Source organism: Misgurnus anguillicaudatus, chromosome 17 (genome assembly GCF_027580225.2).
Source record: "Misgurnus anguillicaudatus chromosome 17, ASM2758022v2, whole genome shotgun sequence".
Taxonomy (NCBI): Eukaryota; Metazoa; Chordata; class Actinopteri; order Cypriniformes; family Cobitidae; genus Misgurnus; species Misgurnus anguillicaudatus.
The window spans coordinates 35,155,589-35,182,298 of NC_073353.2; the positions used below are offsets into that span (position 1 = coordinate 35,155,589).

The 26,710-nt window shown below is 35.8% G+C and overlaps 1 protein-coding gene across 1 annotated transcript in view; it reads left to right on the forward strand.

Annotated features, from left to right (window-relative positions):
• itga4 (integrin alpha 4) overlaps window positions 1–26,710 on the forward strand; it is a 38,947-nt gene that overhangs the window by 4,621 nt on the left and 7,616 nt on the right. The window contains exons 7-21 of the mRNA XM_055215101.2: window positions 126–211; window positions 2,643–2,705; window positions 2,788–2,925; window positions 5,071–5,179; window positions 7,801–7,895; window positions 8,240–8,330; window positions 10,697–10,742; window positions 11,506–11,660; window positions 13,598–13,752; window positions 18,579–18,728; window positions 18,829–18,905; window positions 24,063–24,210; window positions 24,292–24,390; window positions 24,476–24,552; window positions 26,534–26,623. Coding sequence (XP_055071076.2) covers window positions 126–211; window positions 2,643–2,705; window positions 2,788–2,925; window positions 5,071–5,179; window positions 7,801–7,895; window positions 8,240–8,330; window positions 10,697–10,742; window positions 11,506–11,660; window positions 13,598–13,752; window positions 18,579–18,728; window positions 18,829–18,905; window positions 24,063–24,210; window positions 24,292–24,390; window positions 24,476–24,552; window positions 26,534–26,623 — 1,579 coding nt within the window. The remainder of the gene's footprint in view (window positions 1–125; window positions 212–2,642; window positions 2,706–2,787; window positions 2,926–5,070; window positions 5,180–7,800; window positions 7,896–8,239; window positions 8,331–10,696; window positions 10,743–11,505; window positions 11,661–13,597; window positions 13,753–18,578; window positions 18,729–18,828; window positions 18,906–24,062; window positions 24,211–24,291; window positions 24,391–24,475; window positions 24,553–26,533; window positions 26,624–26,710) is intronic.

Consider the following 26,710-nt stretch of genomic DNA (forward strand, 5'->3'; position numbering starts at 1 on the left):
TTTGTTTTCTTGGCCTAAAAAAACAATGGAAAGTGTGACCCAAATGTGTGCGATAAGTTGATACATTTGTAGACTCTGAGCTTGAATCTGTAATATTTCACCACATATGGTTTTCTCTTCATCAGGTTATGCTGTTGGTGCCGGACACTTTCTGTACCCCCAGAGTACTGAGATAGTTGGGGGAGCTCCTCAGCATGAACAGACTGGTAAAGTAAGGGTTAACACCATCACCTTCCTCTTCACCTAAACGATCATTATCTCTTATAAGACACCGAAGACACACTGAGGAGTTTGGTGTTGCTTTGGTTTGTGTAGTTCAGTTAGGCTGACTGTGCAGACAGGGCCCTGAATGATCATTATATATTTTACATTGGTCTTGAGGGTGAGGTATACAGTAAACTTATGTACTTGCTATGTTGTTCCTAACCTGAAAGCTGTTCACAGAAATACACAAAAGGAGTAATATCTTATTCCTTTGTCTTCTACTGTCAAAATTACAACATACACATTTAAAAACACTCACAATGAATAAATAATAACATTATATTAGAATCAGTTATGTAAGGAATAATTGACTCCAGGCCATTAAATTATTAGAAAAATAATGCACACCCGAGGTGGTGATGCGGTCACGTCGTGAAGTACTTAAATCGCTATTGTGAGTAGGACTATTTCTTCCCTGTCTCATCCAACGGCTCTTTTGCTTGTTCCAAAACTTAACTTTAAAGATGGCCATGGAGGCTTGAGCCATTGATAGCTTTGTAATGCAGTTATTAATGAAGTTATTAGAAAGAGAGCGAGAGCGACAGAGACACAGAGAGACAAAGAAAGAAAGAGTGAGTGAGTGAGTGAATGAGTGAGAGAGAGAGAGGGCGAGCAATAGAAAGAGGGAGATTGTGTGAATAAGGCTACCTCTGTGCGTCTCTAAACAGCGCTGTTTTTGCCTCGGAAAATCGTCTGTCATGTTGTTTTTGTTAGTGATATGGAACTGTAATGCGGTCAAGAGAGCTGCCTGGAACTACGTTCGCCATGCGTTTCCCAGAAAATAATTGCACACCTCAGAACGTTCATCAGCCAATCAGATTCAAGCATTCAACGGACCTAGTATAATTTTTTATAATGTTTTCTGTAGACAATTTATTTTACCTGGTTATGATTGGATCTTAATATTAGTTAACTATCTTAAGCTGGCTTTTCTATGGCGTAGGTTACGCAGGTCAGTTTTCATTTATAGTTCTGCATCGTTGTTCGCATCGACGTGCAATTACACGTGCGGAATGATAGTAGGCCATGTCACAGTATCAAGGCGAAAGGCAAAGAAGAAGCAGTTTTTTGTTTGAAAACAATCAGCAGAGATTGAGGTAAAAGGACAGCGCCTTTGTTGCAGCTTGATTTGTTAAATATACCTCCTCAACTTGGTTCATCTTTGTTTTTACTGTACCAAGCGGAAATGCGTACAGTATGAGGAATGCAACGCAATTTTTTTTAGACCTGATGGGAGGGTTTTTATCAAACCAATCACAGGGCTTGTGGTCCGCGTAGAACTGACATGTTGTTACATTTTTGGAGAGGTGCACGTCAGTCTACGCCATATGGTTCGCATCTATGCATAGGCTACGGCGTATCGACACAGAAGTATAAAGCTTTAGTTAACATGAACTACTGTAACAGTAAACAGAGTAATGAGTAGGGTCATATATTGGAATTAACAGGAATATATGGGAATTTGAAAAAAATTGCAGACTTAATTGTAGTTAAAAATCTTGCAGCATAATTTTAATAATTAATTAATTAATTAATTAATAATGCAATTTCAGTTGAATTCATAGTAGAATGATTTCTGAAGGATTACTAATCAAATAAATCCAGTCTGCTTATGACTAAACAACATGTTTATTTATTAATGTTTGTATATGATATAGTATGATATAAATTTCCAAATTATTCTCACAAATGACTGTGAAGATTCCAATTTTTTATCATTTCAAAATTCTTCAGATTAAATTCCCATGGAAAGTTTCCGGAAATTAACCAGAAACTTCTGCCCCTTTATTACCTTAATTGTGCCGCAAGAGTATACAACAAACAACTGTATTTGTAATACATAAATATTTGTATTGACATTAACAATGACTAATGAATACTATAAAAATATATAGTTCATTGTTACTTATTATCATGTTAGCTAATTAATTTACTAATGTTAACAAATTTAATTTTATAACAAAGTGATTTCAAACCGGATTTTATTTACAGTTTGTGTGTAAAATGATAATAGCAGATGGAATTAGAAATGAAACCCTCATAACATTCGCTCTCTGAGGCGGTTGTGAACGGTAAATCAGTTAAACTGAACTTTTCTGCCATCTGTACGGGAAAGAGGAAGCAGGTTTATATTTGCAGATGTGTTGAGCTTACAGTGTTGAGCATTGAGAAACAGCCTGGTTTTGATGCTTTTACCAAAGGGACAGGGAATGGGGTTGGTTAAAGAATATTCAGAGAGCTACCGTTTATATTAGTAATGTACAAATGTGCAAAATGTTACATGCAACTGTAGACAATCTAATATTATGCTATTGTATTGTTAATGTAACATTTCTCATAGTATCTTTGTCAGTATCCTTATTTTTTTCTTTCTCCAGGCCTACATATTCAGGATTGAGGGCAACACGTTGAAAATTGTTAACGAAACCAAGGGCAAAAAGGTGAGAAAATGCAAGAATTGTGTGTTCCTGAGGGATGTTCCTGTCGCGTGAACACAATGGTGATGTTTGTTCCTGTTTACAGCTGGGCTCTTATTATGGCGCAAGTGTATGTGCTGTTGATCTGAATGCAGATGGCCTGTCTGATCTGCTGGTAGGAGCTCCTATGTTTAGTTCTGTGAGGGAGGAGGGACGCGTACATGTTTACATTAACCAGGGAGAGGTGAGTCAACTTGACATATATTTATTATGGTGATCTACATACTGCATACTTTATACACTATCTTATAATGTCAAAATTGTACAAAAAGAAACTTATGTTTCTTGTATTAAGACATTTTTCATAACAAATTTCCCTTTAAATCAGACATACTGTACAGTACTGTATGTGATCCTGGACCACAAAAACAGTCGTAAGGGTAAATATTATGAAACAGATTAATACATTATCTGAAAGTTGAATAAATAAGGTTTTCATTGATGTATGGTTTATTAGGATAGGACAATATTTGGGTGATTCTCACGAAAACTTGGTTTTAAAAATGTCAAGCATGAAAATGTAAAAATTGCTTAAATTTACTTTTTTCCCACCAGACATTGAAAAACAAAGTCTGGAGTTAATGGGAACATTAATTTAAAAACTTTTACTTATCATTTAACACTTTTTGTAACATAATTTAAAAAATTAGTCCTAAAAAATCTCATTACCGCAACAGTCAGAAAACATCAACACTGACATATTTTCAAAATGACATGACAAACCTGAAAGAACATAATTTGGAGATTCTGCACATGCATTTAAAATCAAAGTATATGCTTCTATTAATTAAATTAACATTTAATAAGCATCTGCTGCGTTAATGATAATCAAAATGTTGTGTAAGCATTCTGACAAGACAATATTTCAAATTAACTGTAAAAAAATGATCTTATCTGGAAGCCATCTTGAAGTAACTGGTCCATGTGCTTGGTCACTCAAAATCAAACTTTATTAAAATTCTGTATGTATGCTTTAACTGTTCTCAAAAAGTGTTGAGGAGGATGAGAACATCAGGCATGGACACATCATTTTCCTAATTTTTCTTTATTATTATTATACATGTATATTCAGTAGATATTTTTTCTGTCACCTAAAGTAGTCTAGCAAAACATCCATTTATTTTTTTTCCTAATATTTTTGTGTTAATTTGATTAAATTACAACATAACGCATGTTCAAACACAGCCGGACACATTGCGGTAATGAGAATTTCAGCAGAAAATGAGATAAAATTTCCAATTATAAATTCTTATGTTGAAATCACACATTGTGCAAGGTAGAACACAGTATTGTGTTAATTCTGATGCTTTTTAATGTCACTATATTACACATTTTAAAGCTAAAATCATTAGTGCCGTGGTGTTTCAATGGTTTTCGTGAGAATCACCCATTTGGCCGAGATCTGGAGGTCCTTAGCAACTGCATCCACTCACAAAAATAAAATTTTGATATATTTTCAGTAGCAAATGTGCAAAATATATTCATGATCTTAACATAATATCTTAATAGTTTTGGCATAAAGTATTTTTTATAATTTTGACACATACAGTCTATTATTGGTTATTGCTACAATTAAATCTGTGCGACTTAAGGCTGGTTTTGTGGTCCAGGGTCGAATATTACTATCAAATACACAACTACCAATGTAATTTTTAATACTTTTTTGCCAGACACAATTGAGAATGGCATTTTAATATCCAGGAAAATAATCTCACGGTACAAACAATCCTTACAAACAAATTTCTTATTTCTTTCTGAGTAAAAAATTACAATGGTCGGCAATCTTGGAGTTTAATAGGGTATAAGCGCAACTTACTTCTGCATTCCTGTTAAACATAGTAGATCGTTTCCGGTTTTGTATGCTTTACACTGACATGGTGCTGTTTTCATACATGAAGCCTTCTGGAGCAACCAAAGATGTGAATATCAAAGTCCAATGAATATGAACTTCGTAGCTTTTGACAAAAGGATTTTCTTCTCACATATAAACCCCCATTCCACATTCCCGCAACCGGAAACGATCAACTCAGTTTCCCTATACGGCATATATGTGATGAAATTACTTTCAAAGCTGTTTTCTGTGCTCTAAGATGTTTTGTAGTTATTATTTTGACCTTCAGCTTTACCTACTTTCACTTGGTCAAAAATTAACCACCTAAACCAAAAAAGTTTGTTGAAAGTGAATAGTAAACACAGATATCAGTGTGTAAACACAGATATCACTAAAATAATGTAGTGTAAAAGGCATGTTCCTGTTTATTTTGTAATTCCATATTCCTAATAAACTTTTCATAAGAAAATACTTACTTTTGGTTTGTCTCATTTTCAGGCTCATTTGAAAGAGGCAGATTTTGAGTTAGTCGGCAGTGACTCTTATGCAGCTCGATTTGGAGAAACCATCGTCAATCTTGGAGATATCGATGATGACGGATATCCAGGTACAGTTTTCAATTCGATTAAATTAAATTCAAATTTATTTATATAGCATTTATAAATTTATATTAATATAAACAATGTTGCATTGTCTCAAAGCAGATTTACATGAAATAAACAGACATACAGATGTGGCCTTTAAAAATGCGCGGCTCAGAGAGCAGAATGCCGCGAGCACTTCCGAAATTCTGAGGCATTCTGCAGAATGGGTGTTCGGTGGGGGACGCAGGAAAAACAAAAACCTGTAGAGGGCAGTCGTGTTTCATGTAGGCCATACTGACGACAATTTGCTCATGCTGAGCGTATACTGTATGATATTGAAGTAACATGACACGGATTAACGTTGGCGATAGATTTGTTGTCATACAAATGCACGCATTTTGGCAAACATTTCGTTGCCGAAGATTTCTTTTGCCAGTTACATAAACAGTCACATATTCTTCATAAAAATCCAACTTGCGCATCATTTGTCTTATTTTTTTCCGTGTACTTACAGTAGAAGAGACGTGATGTATGATAACTGAGTCTAATAACAAAATAATTTGCGAAGACCTTTGAAGAGGCCGAGACCATTTACGCAATATCATTAACTAGTTTATCTAATTGTACTTTTAGTTAATTTTTGCATCTGAACGTTTTAATAGCTTTAACATGGTTGTGATGCGCTTTTCTGCATTACTGTACATAGGCTACTTTTTATATTATCATGTTTCCCTTTACATGGTGTGAAACACGATGAAAAGTATGCAATGGTGTTGAATAAATTTCACTGAGAATTTGTATAATATGTTATTAAATTAACATTTGTTCTACTTATTATTAATTTATTTTTTGCCTACATTTACTAAAATAATATCAATGTAAAAATTTAAGTAAATCATACTTCAAGTTAGGCGTAAAACTTGCACTTTTTTTGAGTTGATGTTAAATAGAAATAATATTAATTTGAAATATGCAGTTATTACAGTTATTACTTAAATATATAACTCTGACCTTCTTAAATATATTGATTAAAATAATCTGTAAATTTAATACTTATATTATTAAGGCGTATACATCAAATATTTTTTTTTTTGTATTTTGTATTATAGTCATTTATTTTGGTTTGTCCAACTAAAAAAAAATCACATAACTTAGATTTTATTAAGTTACTTTAATCATTTATTTTAGAGATATTTACAAAGCCACTGAATCATTTTTTACAGTGTGTACATTATGATCTTACTGTAGCCTATTATTAAACACATATAAATAAAAATATGTAAAACTAAATAAAGAAGATAACATACACGGACTATATGTCTTATATTATATAAGAATACGTGTGTCACTTCCTCTTACATATGTGAAACCGGGACTGCAAAAACCAGTCATGGGTAAATGTTTTGAAATTGAGATTTAAACAAAGTTACAACTATTTAAATATCTGGAAGGGTGCAAAAAAAATCAAAATATTGAGAAAATTGTCATTAAAGTTGTCCAAATGAAGTGCTTAGCAACACATAATACTAATGATAAATACATTTTACGGAAATGTACAAAATATCTTCATGGAACATGATCTTTGCATACTATGCTAATGATTTTCGGCATTTAAAAAATTGATAATTTTGACTTATGCCTGATTTTGTGGTCCAGGGTCACATATACATTTTTTGTTGCATTTTTAAACAGTGCTTTCTCTTTCGGTTGGTTTGTTGCTCAAGCAAGGTTTGATGGTACACCACAAATGTTAACTTCCTCACAATCAGCAGCTTTCACATACAGGCCTGTACTCTATTAAACCCATCAGCTTTTACCAACTGTGGTTTCATGGCCAGAAATGGTTTTTGATATGACTTCAAGCTTGGTTTCGGAGCAACGGGTGTGGTTTAGAAGCAGAACATAGTTTGAAGAAACAATTGCAAAGTGATGTTAAATTATCCCTGTAAAGCTATTTGTGAAGAAGTGAAACACACCCACTCAACTAACACCTCAATGTCACTGACTAAGGCCAACACATCAGCATGATTTATTTTTAGACCGAAATGGTTATACAAGACAATTCAGTGATTGAAAACCACTCTTAATGGCATTGGCCCGCTTCCAAAAACAAGTGACCTGCCTCACTGCCTACATAGACATCTGCCCACCACGACAGCATCTTAACTGGCAGCTGGGAACGCACGATACCTACTTGCATATTCATGCATGATACATTGAAGACTCAATTTAGTTGATTTCAGGTAAATATTAGGCTAAAATGCATTAAAAAAATAAATTCAGAGCATAAAAAATCGTTTTAGTAATGAATGAATTGTTAAACCAAAAATGTTTATAACCAACCATTATATATCATTTTTCAGTATCTCATTTGGTAGAGCATTGCATTTGCAACGCCAAAGTCATAGGTTTAAGCCCAAGGGACATGCGTCTGCCAAATGCATACATGTTAATTTCTCTGAACAGTCCATCATCATGGATATTTTTTTGCTTCTTCAATAATGATGCATGCTATGTTGCTTTAAAAATGTCTTGATAGGCATTTTAAACAACCTTTGTATTGAGGCAATGCCTTGAAAATGTTTTTCCATAGCCAGCTCACAAGGTTTTGGAACAGAGTTTAAGTAACGTGTTTGTTTTTCAGATGTGGCCATCGGAGCCCCTCAGGAGGACGACTTGCGTGGTGCTATATATATCTACAATGGAAGGAGAAGCGGTATTGCACAGAGTTTTTCTCAAGTACGTCCTTCAGCCACTGTTTATGCCGTGAAGAACGAAATGATGTTTGGGGGGGTCAGACATGAACGGTGTTGACCTTCCTGTGCGAAACGGCCTCATTGTTTTGTGCCTGTTTTGTTGTCTGCGTCTACAATGGAGCTCAGTGAGCAAAGCGTCCAGTCTAATTGCTGTAATTTCCTGATTTTTTTTGTGCTCCTCCTAATATAGTCACAGGAAGTGATCAGGATTCAAAATCATGAAAGAGTGTATTTATTAAGTTCGGGAACAACTTATAATCATAACATAAAATGTTTTTTATAGCCATGTATGTTCTGAATGTAGTCTTTGTGCTCTCTTATGTGCAGAGAATAAGTGGCTCTCTGTTAGGAAACAACCTCAAGATGTTTGGCCAGTCTGTGTCTGGAGGAGTTGATATTGATGGCAACAATTACCCAGGTAACACCATTATTACATTTGAGTGCATGTTTATTTATAGATTTAATTTCTCGTTCCTGTAAATAACCGACTTGTATGGGTACAGAACAAGATAAAGCATTATACTGACTCTGTTTTTAGCTACATTATGAAAGTGGCAAACATCTATTAAGTGGAAGTAACACATTTCTAGGGTTCATCATGGGCATGTCAGCTTTAATGTACTTTAATATTTCTTAAAGATGAGACACACATCCTGTTGGCAGTATGCACATTTTCTGTACGTACTGAATAACCTGATTATAAATTGTACACTACACACGTGCATTGAATAACGTATTGCACAATGCAATGTGCTCATTCCAACCTGATCTCACAAATTTCCATGGTATAGTCACAGAATTTTTTGCTCATTTTTCCGTGGCATTCTCACGGATCTGCATTTTTCCGTGGCCCTACAATGGACTTTCTTTTCCGTGGCATTCTCACGGATTGGTTACTCAACTGTTTTGTCCTATTTTCTTACCATTGTCACTTCGGTTTAGGGTTAGATTTTCATTAAATGACATTCTCACCCAAACCCAACTCTAACCCCAACGCCAGGCGACAACTGTTTAAATTTTTGAAAATGTAAAAAAAAAAAAAATTCAGACAAAATAAAAAAAAATCATAAGTTTAGTTTCATGTGCTCACGTGAAACTTTCATGTGCTCACGTGAAACTTTCATGTGCTCACGCAAAACCTTCATTTGCAGAATTTTTTTTTAAGTTTAGTTTCGCGTGCTCACTTGAAACTATCGCGTGGTCACGTGAAACTATCGCTTTCACGTGAGCGCGCGATAGTTTCACGTGACCGCGCGATAGTGTCACGTGACCACGCGATAGTTTCAGGTGAGCACGCGAAAAAATTCTGCACATGAAGGAGGGTTTTTCTCCTAGGGGGTTTTTTCATCCCCTGGAGAGTCCGCCACCTTTGGCTTAACTTACTACTTTACTGTATACGTTACATTATTACTATGCTCGTTTTTCTCGGTTTCATACATCTATTAATGTAAAGCTGCTTTGAAACAATTAACTATTGTGAAAAGCGCTGTATAAATAAAATTGAGTTGAAAGGTTTCGCGTGAGCACATGAAAGTTTCGCGTGAGCACATGAAAGTTTCACGTGAGCACATGAAACTAAACTTTACTTAATTTTTGCTCCATGTCACCTTAGGGGCTCCGTATTAGTCAGTATTAAAGATATCAATTATATTTTCATAGAATGTTCTTTACATTATTTATGATGATTTTATGTAAAAACAGTAAATCATAATAAAATTACTTTAGCTGGGTTTTCACAGACAGGGTTCCTGTATATATTTTAAAGCAGGGGTCTCCAACCTTTTTATTAACAAGGGCTAACACAAGGGATAAAACAATCTGGAGGGCTACTTTTTTAGTTAATCAAAACCTTTTACTTGTTAATTTTGTTTTATTTTACTTGTTGATATGTTTTATAATTGTTTAAAATGTTAACATACATAAAAGAAGCCAAGCTTATATAAAAAATATGTAATAAATAAATGGGTCAGTGACAAAAACGGTTTGGCAAGTTGAAAAATTGTAAAAATCTTTTCAAAAAACTTGTTTTAAAAGCATGCATTAGGTATATTTCAATGAACGTAGTGTATTTATGTTGATTTTATGCAACAAGAAATTGCATTTGCACCATTTTAATGAAAGTTAAGGACCAGAAAATGTCAAATCGTGTAACTGCCAATTGCGCCAAAAAAAATGTATTAAATATAATATTAAATATTTTATCCACCTTAATAGCATGTAAGCGTAATTATATAAAAAATAATTAAAAAAATAATTTTATTAGTTATTTCTAAATGTATATTTTAATGCGTTGCAATATTTGTCCGGACATAAGCTAAAAACAGCTCTGTTTTATAAATAATCTTTGACAAATTATGTAAAAATGTATGTAAAAAAAATCATATTACGCATAATACAAACTAGATGATTATATTTTATTCCACATTTTTTATGAATATATTTATATTTTCATAAAAAAATACTAGTTACACCAATTGACACAGACGGTTACACCACATTGACATTTTTGCAATTATCCCCCAAATATTCTTTCAAAATGAAATAAAACCAGAAACTTTAGACATGGTCCTCAAAAAAGAGAACGTATGCAAGTAATCTGCTAATTTATTTTGACCTTTGTACATTTCATTGAACCATACAGACACAAAATAATTAACGTCACGTCATTGACCCAAATATCAAAATTGAGGCTATTAATAGTATGTGCGTTGACGCTGTTTTAAAGAATGTCAATGTGCTGGTGAAATGAAGGGTATTTTATAAAAGCGTTACCTTTTCTTCCAGATGATGCAGTGGGAGCTTTTCTCTCAGATTCAGCAGCGGTTTTCAGGTAAGAACATATAGACATTAAAATACATTTCCACAGCCTCATCTTGCTGCATCTAAAAGCTTGCAAACTTGTTACCTACCTCCTAAAAATGCTGTAGATCACGTTTGTTGATCACAAAGTACAAAGTAGATGAGGAAAACTAGGATTCTGTGTGTATTCAAAGCACCGTCATTGTTATTTACAATGCGTGGAATGGTGCGCTGTGATTGGTTGAGTGGGTTTATTGCATTCTGCACGGTTTGGGGAAAAAGGGAGAAAAGATAACTGAATAACACAGCGTATATCGGTTTTTGCGTAAAATTAAGAATTTACTTAAACTGACCTGATACAATACTGATTTTGGCGGCAACTCATTTTTTTAAAGTGGGGTTTATCGTGTTTTGGAACCAAACTCTTCATATGGAAGCAAAAAAATAAGTCATAAACGTCTCCTCTCTATCCCGCTGACTATGAATTATGGATCCTCCAAAGGCTAGACCGTCTCATTTCAGTTCTCTTCGTGGACTTCGGAGACTGCTCACGTTCTGAGTTTGCGTCCTTAGAAGGTCGCAGCCTTCGAATTGCAATACAGCTATAGATTAAAGTCCTGAAAAATGCTGGAATTATTTGTCATTACTCCCAACATACAAAACCACCTGTAGAGAAAACAAGCCTTTGCGTAATTGGACTTCTGAATTAAATCATTATAGTTACTGATGCACTTTGCATATACTATATGCATACTGTTATACGGTGTTTTAATTTGTTTCTCTGGTTGTTTCAGGACACGTCCAGTGGTGAAGGTGGATGCCGTGATGTTGCTGCCTGAAAGTGTAAACCGTTCTGTAGCTCAATGCTCTGAAAGCGGCCTGCCTGCTGTTTGTGTCGATATCATGGTGTGCTTTCGAGTTGGAGGAAAACAAATTCCTGGAAATATAGGTAAGACAGTTTGATATATAGTAGTTATAATATGAAACTCATGATGTTAAAAGTTCCTCTCTAACCACGTGGATAAGATTTATGCAATATAACCAAAGATTGATGCAACATCCTTTGCTGCAATGTGACTATTTTAGATTTGGTTTGGGTAACGGTTTGGGTATTTCAAACCCGACACACATGCTCTTTGAGTTGAGTACACAGCGTTCAAGGATGAACATTTTTGGCTCTTTGTTTACGAATGGCTTGTTTGCGGGGTCACCTTATCAGCATGTGCTGAAGGCAGGGGCAGTCGCTGTGTTTCAGGCTTTTTTCCATGCTTTTTATCTCTGCCCCGCCAACCCTTTATGTTGTGTCAGTTAGAAAGCTCAGGGTGTGCGTCAAGGCTGCCCTTACTGATAGGCGGACATTCATCGATCACATTGTAAACAACAGAGCCATGCTTGATGGTGAGTACCACTGATTGTGAAATAGGATTGGGTAGATGTATGTACTGTGTGAAAGTGAAAATGTGTTATCCAGAGATTTTGCTGTACAGTATCTACTGCAGTGGATGTATAGCTGTTGACACGTGAACATGATAATACAGAGTGCCACGTGTCTGAAACAAGTGTTTGTTTTGGCACAACACCAAGTGGAGTTTAGATATTTACAATTGCTGGAAAACAAAGTAAGTTTGATAAATTGTGCACGTATATTGGCTGGATGACGGTGGCTTTGATATAATTATTCAGTCAGAATTATAGTGCTGAATTTTTCCAAATTAAGAGTCTTTTGTTAATAAGATGATGTACCTACAATTTTTTTTTACAAAATCCCAAAATAGGTATTTTATAAGGCTGCACAATATTGAAGGGAAATGCGATATGTGCTTGAAATGTTGTATAGCAGGGGTCTTCATCTACTCTTCTTCAAGGGCCAGATTTTAAAAATGTAAATATGATGCGGGCCAAACGTTTATACATTTTTATAAATAATAACTCTAATGTGTTATTATTATTAATAAATATTTTATAGCTTATATTGTTTCTGTTATTTTTTTGTTATATATTAAAAAACATGCATTTTCAAAAAAGATGCACACATTTTTTTAATTGCTAATATTAGTTGCATATTTTCTTTTTTAATATTTTTAAAACAATTGCAGTTTAACATTGCAAGTACCAAATGTTAATAATTCAACTACTGTATGAACGTTGCACAAAAAAAATTAGTTTATAACTGTTTAACTTTCATAAGTTCTGGTCGGCGTGTCACATGCAGTGTAGTTGCACAAGTTTTTTTAAGGCATCCAAAGCTCAAATTGGATCTGAAAATAACACACCCGCAGATGATTGGCACCCGGTTTATTGGTCGTCATTTGTCAAGTGGAAAGGCGGCTTTAAAGTAACCACACCGATTTTAAATCAGACAAAGATGACAGGCGGGCCGGATAAAGATTTTTTTCGCTCCTCCTAATATAGTCCCAGGAAGTGATCAGGATTCAAAATCATGAAAGAGTGTATTTATTAAGTTCGGGAACAACTTATAATCATAACATAAAATGTTTTTTATAGCTGTGTGTATAGATTATGTACATAAAAATACACACATACATACATTTTATTTAAGTATATATATATATATATATATATATATATATATATATATATATATATATATATATTTATTTATTTATTTATATATATATATATAATTATTAAACACAGTGCACACACAAATTATGCAAAAAACTTTTATTTTGTATGCAATTAATCTTTTGACAGCCCTAATACAAATATGAGATGACAGATCCATATGTTTAAGTAAAGGACTGTGCGCTGTATTTGTTTTGCATGCTTTTTTAAATAATTTGCAACATATTTAACCATGTCCATGGTTAACCAAACACTTACGTTTGGCTCTAAACATCATTTGTTTCCTGTTTTTTGTTTTAGAGATCAAGTACAACCTAACCGCAGATGTTCACCACAAAGAGACCTTCCCCTCTCGATTTTATTTCAGTGGAAACAAGACATCTAATGTTATGTCGGGCAGAGTCAAGGTCAAGCATGAAAAGCACACCTGTATCACCCATCAGGCCTTCATGAAGGTGCGAAAACTTTTTTATACTTGTAGTGTTGGGAACAGTGGCGGCTCGTGACTGCTCATCCGAGGGGGCGCAAATTCAAAATAAGTGTGTTGCTCGTGTTTTCAAAATATGTGTTTGTTGCGCCATGTGAACCATGTGCATCATGTGTTTTGTCAAAATAAGTGCCTGCTGCACACGCGTCAAAACCGTTTATGATAAAAGAGAAGCTCAAGTTCACAAAATACACGCAATACACTACCTTAACAGTAAACTCTGATTACGCATGAGATTATGCGAGTATCTGGAAACCAGAGTGTCTCTTTTATCATAAACCCTTTAGACGCGTCTGCAGCAGGGCAAATATTTTGACAAAACACGTGATGCACATAGGATCGCTTGACATGCAGAACACATATTTTGAAATTACGAACCACACACATGACGCGCTACATACATTTTGTGACGAACTTTGCATTAAGCGCCCTCGAAAAAAAGAAGTCACCGGCCGCCACTGGCTGGGAAGCATTTTTAAATGTTACATTATTGTGTCCTATATTATATCTAATTATGCTAATTAAATACATTTTAATTTGAGTCTGCACAAGTGCCTAAGCCTCTGTCTTTAGGAATTGTAGTACTGTATACACAATTTTTAAATAAGTTTGTCAGCCTTTGCTTAAAAATAAACCCAGTATTGCGCTGCAAATTCAAGTAGTATTACTGCACCCTGGCCATGTTTATTATGCCGCACTTTACATGTAAAATACTGATTTATTCATTTATTAACGGCATTCAAGCATCTACAGCTAGATTCATGGCATGAACCGGTTAATCTAAACACAAATGAATCCATACAAAAGTTAATCCATATATAAGTTGGGAGAATGACAACCTGGTATCTCTAAATCACCTTGCATGTCTTCGGGAGTAAAACCGGAGTATTCGGAGTAAACCCATGACACAAGGAAACCATGCAAAATACCTACTCAGTCTCACAAAATTATGTACCTCACATAATTTTGTATTCTTTTTCGTGATACTGTCATGAATTTCCACATTTTTTTGTGATCCTATCACGAATTTCTGTTTATATGTCATTGTCACGTATTGGTTACTCGACTGCTTTTTCCTATTTTTAAACCATTTTCGCTTTGGTTTAGGGTTAGATTTGGTGTTTGCATTAGGATGTCACTTTAAGTATTGGTTTATACAATTTTTTCAGATTTTTTTTTATTTTCTAAAATTTAAACCATTGTCACCTGGTGTTAGGGTTAGAGTTGGGTTTGGGTAGGGATGTCATTTTATGTAAATCTAACCCTAAACCAAAGCGAAAATGGTAAGAAAATAGGACAAAACAGTTGAACCAATCCGTGACAATGATACATAAATAGAAATTCGTGATACGATCACGAAAAAATGCGGACATTCGTGGCAGTATCAGGAAAAAGAATAAAAAAATTACGTGACTATATACGTAATTTCGTGTGACTGGGCTGAAAATCCACACAGAAAGGCCTCCCTACATAGCCGAGGCTCAAACCGGGAACGCAATAGTGCTACTAACTGAGCCGGCCATAAAGTATTGATATTGAGTATTAAAATCCAGTACAGAAATGACTTTGAAGCATGCAGAGATCAGTCTCACTGTGTCTTTGATCTTCCTAAAGTATGTTTTGTATTGTGGCTTTTGCGCACCGTTTGAAAGCGCTGACTCAGTCTGAACCCCATGAACTTTAGAGCCGTTTCTCACCCACGTCACTCTGGTCTCCACGCTCGAGTTAATCGGGTTTCTGGAAGGCCCAGGTGGTGTAAGCTTCCTCCAGGTTTACGACGTGACTCCACACAGGAGGGCCGGATGATAAAGAGGTTGCATGTTGGACTCGGTCGCAGGTTGTCACTGCTGGCAACCGATGGGAAGAGTGAGCGAGACAGGGCAGCACGGGTGGGGGAAGCCAGAAGACTGGAGGTAGACAGTTGATAAAGTGAGGACGGATAGCTCTGTGAGTTTGAGCGAATGCTCCAGGTGTTTGGTTGAGCCCCACCGGACTCCTTTTCGAATGTCTCTTCTAGTAATCTGAACCAGCTCATGTTTTACACAGTAATTAATGGAGGCCCGTGTATGGCCGTGCTGTTATTAATGGCCGCTCATGGAGACGATGGTCATAAACAAGTGTGATTATCTGTCAGAGTCGATCCCAGACAGAAGCTGCTACAATTGAGGTATTTTAAGAGCATAATTAATGTATGATAGGAGTAATGAATGGAACGTGAAACAGATGTGGCGGACATCTTGTGGCGCGTTTTAGGACGCTGACGGAACAGCTTGGTCGCCCTTATTGTCGGACAGCAGCCTGTGTAAGCAATGTGCCTGGGGTTACCCACAATGCATCTGTTTTAAAGACCCCATGAAATGTTTTGAGGAGTTTTCTTGTTTTCATGTGTTGATGTTCTTTCTTTTGAAACAGGAAGTTGTACGTATCAAAGGGCTTGTTTTAGCTTAACTGGAGCATTTTAAGATGGGTGGCTTAAAGGGATAGTTCAGCCAAAAATGAAAATTACCCCATGATTCAATCACTCTCAAGCCATCCTCGATGTATATGATTATCTTTTTCAGATGAACACAATCAGAGTTATATCAGGAAAATGTCCTGGCTGTTTCAAGCTTTATAATGGTAGTAAATGGTGCCTATGATGTAGAATGTAACGTACGAAATACGTACTTAGTGGAACGAAGAGAGACGAAACACTAAGTATGTCATACACTGAAAACACACTCTTCTATGATTATGCGTCAACCATTACCGGAAGCTAGTTATTTTAGTTTGTAAAGTTTTAAATATTGATATTATTTTTACAAAATTACATCTATAGCCCTCAGAAGGCCTTTACTAACCCACCGGAGCCATGTGGATTACTTCTGTGAAGGATGGATAGAATTTTTTCGGCTTCAAATCAGAAGCACCATTTACTACCATTATAGAGCTTTGAACAGCCAGGAGATTTTCTGATATAACTCAGACTTAAATATTGACAATATTCTTACAAAATCGCATCGATTGGCCTCAGAAGGCCTTTACTAACCCACCAGAGCCGAGTAGATTACTTCTGTGAACGATGGATGGACTTATTTGGGCTTCAAATCAGAAGCACCATTTACTACCATTATAAAGCTTTGAACAGCTAGGATATCTTTTGACATAACTCTGATTTAAATATTGATATTATTCTTACAAAATCCCATCGATTGCCCTCAGAAGGCCCTTACTAACCAACCAGTGACATGTGGATTACTTCTGTTAAGGATGGATGGACTTTTTTGGGCTTCAAATCAGAAGCACCATTTACTACCTTTGAATAGCGAGGAGATCTTCTGATATAACTCCGATTTAAATATTGATATTATTCTTACAAAATCACATTGATTTCAATCAGAAGGTCTTTACTAACCCACCGGAGCCATGTGGATTACTTCAGTGAAGGATGGATGGACTTTTTAGGCTTCAAATCCGAAGCACTATTTACTACCATTATAAAGCTTTGAACAGCTAGGATATCTTTTGATTTAAATCTGATTTAAATATTGATATTATTCTTACAAAATCACATCGATTGCCCTTAGAAGGCCTTTACTAACCCACTGGAGCCATGTGGATCACTTCTGTGAAGGATGGATAGACTTTTTTGGGCTTTAAATCAGAAGCACCATTTACTACCATTATAAAGGTTGAAACAGCCAGGAGATAACTCCGATTGTGTTTGTCTGAAAAACATAATCATATACATCGAGGATGGTTTAAAGATGAGTAAATCATGAGGTAATTTTCATTTTTGGCCGAACTGTCCCTTTAAGCTTTGTATAGTTATCTTGTGTGCTTGAATTCTAGAGCTGCACGATATTGAAGAAAAATGTGGTTTGTGATAACTTGCTAAATTTGGATAGGAAAATGCTTTGAGTTTGTAAAATCCTTTTAGTCTATTATATAAATATATTTGCTATCGAAAACTTTTAAAATACATACATTGAGATAGTACAATTGTTTAAATTCAAATATCACATTTACAGTGATACCCAGTACTTTCATTGAAACACCTTTGGCAGCAATGGCTATGATGCAACAAGCTTGAAACTGTAACTTTAAAGTAATGAAATCATTATGTTATGCGATACACATGCTTGCGCTATTTCGATATATTGTGCCACCCTACTGAATTCCGAAAAGGAAGACAGTACTATTTTCCCCCTATTTTGTTACTTAAAGGTGTGAAAGATACACCCTGAAAAATAAAACATACAGCGTTCTGTAGATATTTTCTCACATATATCAAGCAGCCTACTTGACGCTTAATGACTTGCAGAGAAATCACATAATTCACAAGTTCCTCCCACTAGCAAATTTTTTAAATATCATCTATATGTGTTCGCTCAGCCCACATCCTGGGCAAAGGACAAAAGTTCACAGGGTTGACTTTGGTAGCGTTTGCTACAGAAATGAGTGTCTGTCTGAGGCGGTGGTGTGGCTGGAGTCCAACTCATTTTCACTGCCTTCCAAAACCCGGTCACACATCCCCCCTGCAGCTAAACTCAGACCCAAGAGAGTCGGCAGCACATCTCTCAACCGCTGAGCCCCCAATTATACACGACCATCACAGCTGACATAGCAAACCTTACCTGACTTCATTATCTGGACGGAGCGAAGGAAATATAAGACTGAGCAAGTGATAATGGTCTAAATGAGTTTGCTATCTCTGATCAAACTTCTATCTTTAATTTTATTATGTAACTACTTTGTTTGTGCTACAGACATGAAAGATATCTCTAATCTCAAATGTATTTTTCTGATATGCAGAAAGATGTTCGCGATATCTTCACGCCCATTCATTTCGAGGTTAAGTATGACCTTGGAGGGCACAGTGTGGTACAGCAGGACCCGAGGGGCTTACCGGCTCTCAAACCTATTCTACAACAGAAGGAAAAGTCAAGTGTTGTGAAAAACCAAGTTAGTTTTTCTTCCCAATCTTTGCATTATAATTCCAATTACATATGGATATGGAACTGATGTTGTGCTTTGGCCCAACATTTTTTGCGTCCTTTTGCAGACCGTGTTTGCCAGATATTGTGCCTGGGAAAACTGCTCAGCCAACCTGCAGGTTTCCGCTCATTTGGTTTTACCGCAGTAAGTTGTTTATTACCACATTACCCACAAGCTGGGACTGGGTCAATTTGTCAAACATGCTGGGGTCAAATTTTTAGCACAGTTTTAAATGGGACATAATTTGTGTGTAAACTGTGCTTACATTGATTTGTAGTGAAATGATGCTTGCAAAAAGAATAATTGGGTATTTCTTAGATTAAGGGCCAAATTGGGTTGCTGCGAATTTGAAAATTAAAATTCCAAATTTGACTAATTGGTATACTTTAAATTATCAGTCCTTAAGTCAGGAGCGATGTTATGAGACCATACGATAAAGGGATTTATGATATTTTTGCCATTTTCTTAGCTATGTCAAGTAAATGTGTCTTTACCACCACATCATCGAATATACAGTCTTGTTCAAAATAATAGCAGTACAATGTGACTAACCAGAATAATCAAGGTTTTTAGTATATTTTTTATTGCTACGTGGCAAACAAGTTACCAGTAGGTTCAGTAGATTCTCAGAAAACAAATGAGACCCAGCATTCATGATATGCACGCTCTTAAGGCTGTGCAATTGGGCAATTAGTTGAATTAGTTGAAAGGGGTGTGTTCAAAAAAATAGCAGTGTGGCATTCAATCACTGAGGTCATCAATTTTGTGAAGAAACAGGTGTGAATCAGGTGGCCCCTATTTAAGGATGAAGCCAACACTTGTTGAACATGCATTTGAAAGCTGAGGAAAATGGGTCGTTCAAGACATTGTTCAGAAGAACAGCGTACTTTGATTAAAAAGTTGATTGGAGAGGGGAAAACCTATAAAGAGGTGCAAAAAATGATAGGCTGTTCAGCTAAAATGATCTCCAATGCCTTAAAATGGAGAGCAAAACCAGAGAGACGTGGAAGAAAACGGAAGACACCCATCAAAATGGATAGAAGAATAACCAGAATGGCAAAGGCTCAGCCAATGATCACCTCCAGGATGATCAAAGACAGTCTGGAGTTACCTGTAAGTACTGTGACAGTTAGAAGACGTCTGTGTGAAGCTAATCTATTTTCAAGAATCCCCCGCAAAGTCCCTCTGTTAAAAAAAAGGCATGTGCAGAAGAGGTTACAATTTGCCAAAGAACACATCAACTGGCCTAAAGAGAAATGGAGAAACATTTTGGGGACTGATGAGAGTAAAATTTTTCTTTTTGGGTCCAAGTGCCACAGGCAGTTTGTGAGACGACCCCCAAACTCTGAATTCAAGCCACAGTACACAGTGAAGACAGTGAAGCATGGAGGTGCAAGCATCATGATATGGGCATGTTTCTCCTACTATGGTGTTGGGCCTATTTATCGCATACCAGGGATCATGGATCAGTTTGCATATGTTAAAATACTTGAAGAGGTCATGTTGCCCTATGCTGAAGAGGACATGCCCTTGAAATGGTTGTTTCAACAAGACAATGACCCAAAACACACTAGTAAACGGGCAAAGTCTTGGTTCCAAACCAACAAAATTAATGTTATGGAGTGGCCAGCCCAATCTCCAGACCTTAATCCAATTGAGAACTTGTGGGGTGATATCAAAAATGCTGTTTCTGAAGCAAAACCAAGAAATGTGAATGAATTGTGGAATGTTGTTAAAGAATCATGGAGTGGAATAACAGCTGAGAGGTGCCACAAATTGGTTGACTCCATGCCACACAGATGTCAAGCAGTTTTAAAAAACTGTGGTCATACAACTAAATATTAGTTTAGTGATTCACAGGATTGCTAAATCCCAGAAATTTTTTTTTTTTACAAAATAGTTTTGAGTTTGTACAGTCAAAGGTAGACACTGCTATTTTTTTAACACACCCCTTTCAACTAATTGCCCAATTGCAAAGCCTTAAGAGCGTGCATATCATGAATGCTGGGTCTTGTTTGTTTTCTGAGAATCTACTGAACCTACTGGTAACTTGTTTGCCACGTAGCAATAAAAAATATACTAAAAACCTTGATTATTCTGGTTAGTCACATTGTACTGCTATTATTTTGAACAAGACTGTATGTAAAAAGTAAAACTTAAATGATAAATCAGTGCTTGTAAAACATTTTGTGGTTTCACATGGAATCAAATTTATCTTGAACTTAAAGAGATTTTTACTTGCAAGATGAATTATAGTAATTTATGTATCTAAATTTCCGATTCATCAATCTATATAAGCTTATTTAAGTGAATGCAATATATCAAAACTTTTTAATAGTGATCATTTAGACAACAATGTCAGAAATGTTTAATTGTAGGATGCTTTTGTAATTTATACGTAATTTATTGGCAAAAATATGTATGGTGCTGGTAATGACTGTGCTGGTAATGACATTTTTGTCAAAAAAACTAGCCCTACTAGCTAAGATGATGACTAAGCAAGTGTAGCTAGCTTTCTACATGTAATGTACACCATTTTAACTATTAAAGTGATAAAAATATTTCAAAAATGTTTAGAAATACAACACATATGGTAATGACGCATAATAAGTGTACATGCCCAACACAAAGAATAAAGAGTAGATTTACTTACTTTTCTGGACATCAAAAGGATCAGTCTTGCAACTTGAAATACATGTGCTCCACTATGTCATTATGTTACCATGGCTACCAAATACACTTTTGATGAAAAAAGTGGGATAGTCACTTTATGCAGAGCGTGTTGGTAATGACAGCTAAACCATGGGACAGGTAGAAATTGCGCAAAATAAAGTATAAAATGCATATATGTGCTTAAAGGATTAGTCCATTTTCTTGAAAGAAGAATCCAGATAGTTTACTCACCACCGTGCCATCCAGGGTGTTGATGTCTTTCTTTGTTCAGTCGAGAAGAAATTATGTTTTTTGAAGAAAACATTGCAGAATTTTTCTAATTTTAATGGACTTTATTGAACCCAACATTTAATACTTAACCCAACACTTAACAGTTTTTTTCAACGGAGTTTCAAAGGACTATAAACAATCCCAAACGAAGCATAAGGGTCTTATCTAGCAAAACGATTGTCATTTTTGACAATAAAAATAACAAATATACACTTTTAAAGCACAACTTCTCGTCGTGTAGATCCGGTCGTGATGCGCCAGCTGACCCCACTACATCACCGCAATACGTCATGACGTCAAGAGGTCACAGAGGACGAATGCGAAACTCCGCCCCAGTGTTTATAAGTGTGTTGAAAGAGGACCGTTCCTACGTTGTTGTATGTCAACTGATACTAATTAATGTCTTTGTGGCAGTTTATTGTTCAAAATGGTCCGCAAATGTGCATTTTATACATGTAACACGTGACCTCCCTACGTCACTACGCATTTACGTTAGGTCGCGCTGGACCGGACCTTGACGAAAAGTTGTGGTTTAAAAGTATATATTTCCCACTTTTCCTGTCAAAAATGACAATCGTTCCGCCTGACAAGACCCTTATGCATCGTTTGGGATTGTTTATAGTCTTTTGAAACTCCATTGAAAAAAACTGTTAAGTGTTGAGTTAAGTATTAAATGTTGGGCTCTATTAAAGTCCATTAAAATTAGAAAAATTCTGCAATGTTTTCTTCAAAAAACATAATTTCTTCTGGACTGAACAAAGAAAGACATCAACACCTTGGATGACATGGTGGCAAATTATCTGGATTTTTCTTTTAAGAAAATGGAATATTCCTTTAATCTGTGCATGTAGTTTATTAGTTCAAGTAACATTTAATTCATATTCATATTTTTTATTAATTTGTGATAAATAATGTTTGAAATATGGCACGACATGTGAAAACTCTGGTGAAGGACAACACCAAAACACTGATATTGTACCACAAAACACCAATAAAATGTGATAAAATTATTAGTAAGAGCAGCCATAAAAAAGTCTAGGCCTGTTTTTGTTTATACTAATTAATGGTGCTCAAATGTATTAAATTTGATTAGTTTTTAATAGAATTACACCCTGGGGACATAAATAGGCCCGAATTCTGGGAAATACCCAATTATATTAATAATTATAGCCTTAGTAGTGTTGTTCATTTAGTGGTGATGTCACAGAAACCTTGGCTTTAGTCTGCAGTACAGTGATTTAAGTTATTGTCCATGTGTGTAATATTAATTGGCAATTAAGGGGGCTTTCACACTATAGTTTAGTTCAAAACAGGGCACATTTTGCATGAAAAACTAGTTGGGAGTGCACCGGGGTACCAAAACCAAGACTACCTGAAGGATGTGGTCTGAGCTCATTTTTATTTAAACTGCGGCGCGGTTTGCATGAATATGAAAACACATCGCACTCGGGTGCGCATTCGTTCAGGAAGCAAGGTAAGCAAAGTAACCTGTGCATGTGTTTTAGCCAATGACGTCGATCATTAGTCTCCACAATGCATGATTACCATGACAACTGATGAATTTTGCATTCCAAAACACATAAGCTGTCTTTCTCTCTGCTGTGCATAATAACAACGAAATATGAATAAAATATATATATATTTTTTATTCGCGTTGTGTTTTACATCCTCTTGTATCGTATGTGCGCATTGGTGAAGGTGTGAGATTAATGCATGTGCACCGGGGTTTGAAATGTAAGTGTGAAACCAATGAACCTTTGCACTCATAGCAAACACACCCTAAAATAAGTGTAATTGATATATAACCCTTGTGCATGTGTTTTGTTAAGTGCAACATTAAGAAATATAGATCTTGGTCAGCATTCAGGCTGTTGGTGATATCTGAGGCTTACTGAAGCACTTTCCAGATTATGAATATCTCCATTAAATACCGTACACAGCCAAAGCTTGATATCGAGGCATTTTATGCATCACATTTCTTGGACTCTCCCAGCTGATGCAAAAGTGTCCGTGTGTGTACACATTAGCATTTTGAATCGTGTTTGGAGCCGTATGCAAACTAATTTATAAACCCCTCTCACCCATTGGTGATAATACATGATCTGATTATTCATAAGGAGGGGTGTGTGTGTTTGTGTGAGTGTGTGTGTGTGTGTGTGTGTCTTGTCACTCTCAGATGCACACCTGGTGCCTTTAGATGAGCAACATCAGGTGCACATGGCATGCAAATTTACAAAGAAACCGTGTCTGGAAAGCACCGTTCTCCATTGAATCTTCTTTTTTATTATATACAGTATATAGATAGATCATTCAGTTTAGATGTATTTACAGATTAATAACATAGTGTTTTCTCCACAGGTCTTTTGGGAATATGCATTATTTTGCTTTGGGTAACGGAAAGAGCCTCATGTTAAAGACACTGTTGATCAACACTGGAGATGATGCATATCTTCCCAAACTTCACCTGAGGTTTCCCAGCAACCTGCACTTCATCAAAGTGCTCGAAGTAATGCCAAGTTTTACCTTTACTTGTTAAGATCTGAGTTTATTTCTTTGATGGTGTTTAATGATGTTTATCTTATTTCAGGAGGATAAATATGTGAGCTGTGAATTTGCAGAGGAAAATAAAGTGGCTGTGGGTTTGGACTGCAACGTTGGAAATTTATATATCCCTCCTTTCGCAAAGGTAAATATTTCATCCGTTCAAAGCGAATGAATTATTGTTTGTCATCACATCTTGTTTTTTATATAAACATCTCTCTGTTCTCCAGCTCGACATCACCTTTCTTCTGGACATAATGCAGAACAGCACCGCCGGAGATCTTAACATCACCATTAATGCTACGAGGTACCGTAAGAGATTGGTAATTTGCATAAAACACGCCCATACCAGCTCCATATAAGGGCTTTCCGCAGCGGGTCACAAAAAGTTTTATGCAGGGTTCACACCAGACGCTGTGATTTACATGTTAAATCAATGCAAAGACGCGATTTGGCATCCTGTGGTGCAGATGGCGGGTTCCGAGTGAATTGAGCATTGCCGGGGGAAACGCGTTGAGTTGAAAAATCTGAACTTTGGCGGATTTTCGCGCCACGTTAACCAATCAGGACCTTGCTGTAGTAGTGACGTGATTACAGAAAATGAGCGGAGCCTGAGTCGCAGAAGCCCCTCCCTTGACGTGAATTTTCGCGTGAATGTCTCGAATCACTAGAATTTCATGCGCGAATGAAGTGAGTAAACTCAAATGTTCAAGCGTCCAACTACGTGCGAATAGCGTGTTTTTGCCGCCTCTACCGCAGCTGGTGTGAATGCACCATTAGAGCAGTTTGTCATAGAAGCAAAAGAGCTTGAAAAGAAATCCTGATCATATTTTTTATCTGTAAAGTTCTGTTTTGCTTACTTTTTTATTTGGGAGGTTTTGCTATCGCTTGGGAAAGCCAGTGCTGTCCACCGACCGGAGTAACATTAAATAAGTATTGAATATGTTAACAAATATGACATTTAGTTATTATGACAGAGACGCGCATCTGTATCTAAAATAAAACAGACAGGAGATCAAGTGACTGGATTGACGTTTGGACTTCTCATTACATTTACATGACATTTACATTAGGCATTAAGCAGACGCTTTCATATTGAGATTTATAAAGTGAGGAAGGAAAGCGTGAAGATTTGTCATTACGTGCATCTTCTTTATATGTGTAGAAAAAATAAGTAGGCTATAATAATGTATAATATAATGTATATAATAACAATATAGATTATGTATAATAATATATAATACAGAAAATATTTTTAAAGAAATTTTTATATTGAACATTTTTTAATTTTTATTAACATTATTTTAAACATTATAATTATAGCCTAGTATTTGATTATAGCATACGTGATTATTGCGTACGAGTGGTTTTAGGTTTTCTCAAATTTTTGCATACATTTAGAAGAAATTTTGATACGAAAGGTTTTTTTTTAATCACGATTTGTTTGTGAAAACATCCGTATGCACATCTCACGCACAATTTGTGCGTGCGCATGCTTAATGAATGAGATCCAGGGATCCAGACTGCCACCAAATGGTGGCATTTTGCCACCAAAATTTGAGAGTGTGCCACTGAATTTTACATCCAGATGCACATGTGTGACCAGTAAATTTGACCCTTTTTTTTTTGTGATGTGACACTGAATTTGAAACAGCACATTGTATTTTCTGTATCTATCATCAAAGTATTTATTAATATAATATAATGTAGTGTAGAAATTAGTAGAAATGTGATTATTTGGCATGTTGATGTGATTATATTAGCATGTTGATTTACGGTGTGTGCCCCTAAATTTTCTGGTTGCGCCCCTAAAATTTTAAGTTGGGGGCCACTGTGTTACTAGTAAAAAAGTTAGTCTGGAGCCCTGAGACCCAATGTCTGTTTATTTGTTATTTGCATTATATGCAGTCATTTTGGAAATACTTTATCAGTGGTCGTTGTTTATTTAGATGTAGGTGCTATAAAACAGATTACCGTTTACCAAATTACTTTATGTAATGGGTTCCTGTAATGAAATCTTGCTAAGATAATTAGTCCTTAAACAATTAAGTTCATTCTATCAGAGCAATCGTTAAAGTCCTGAAAGAATGCCACAACAAGCATTTGAATACTTAGCGATGTATAAATGTCTTCACTTTCCGAAGAGAATATCAAAGCAGCTTGTATCTGTAAACAAGCGAAATTTCTAATCCATTTGGATTCTCTCAAGATGATTTTTGGAGTGGATGCATGAAGTCCACTGTGATCAAGAGGTAGCAAGTAACTTCATGTTTGTGGGTTTTTTTTAGCGAGAGCTTTGAAAACCCTGATCTTCTGCGTGACAATGTGGCCATTGTCTCGTTACCTTTGAGATATGCCGTTGATGTCAATGTCCATGGGTGAGTTATTCACCACCTATTAAAACTGTGATTTTATAGATCGATGTCAGAAGATAAACGAGTCACTTTTGTGTCATTTTTCTTTCT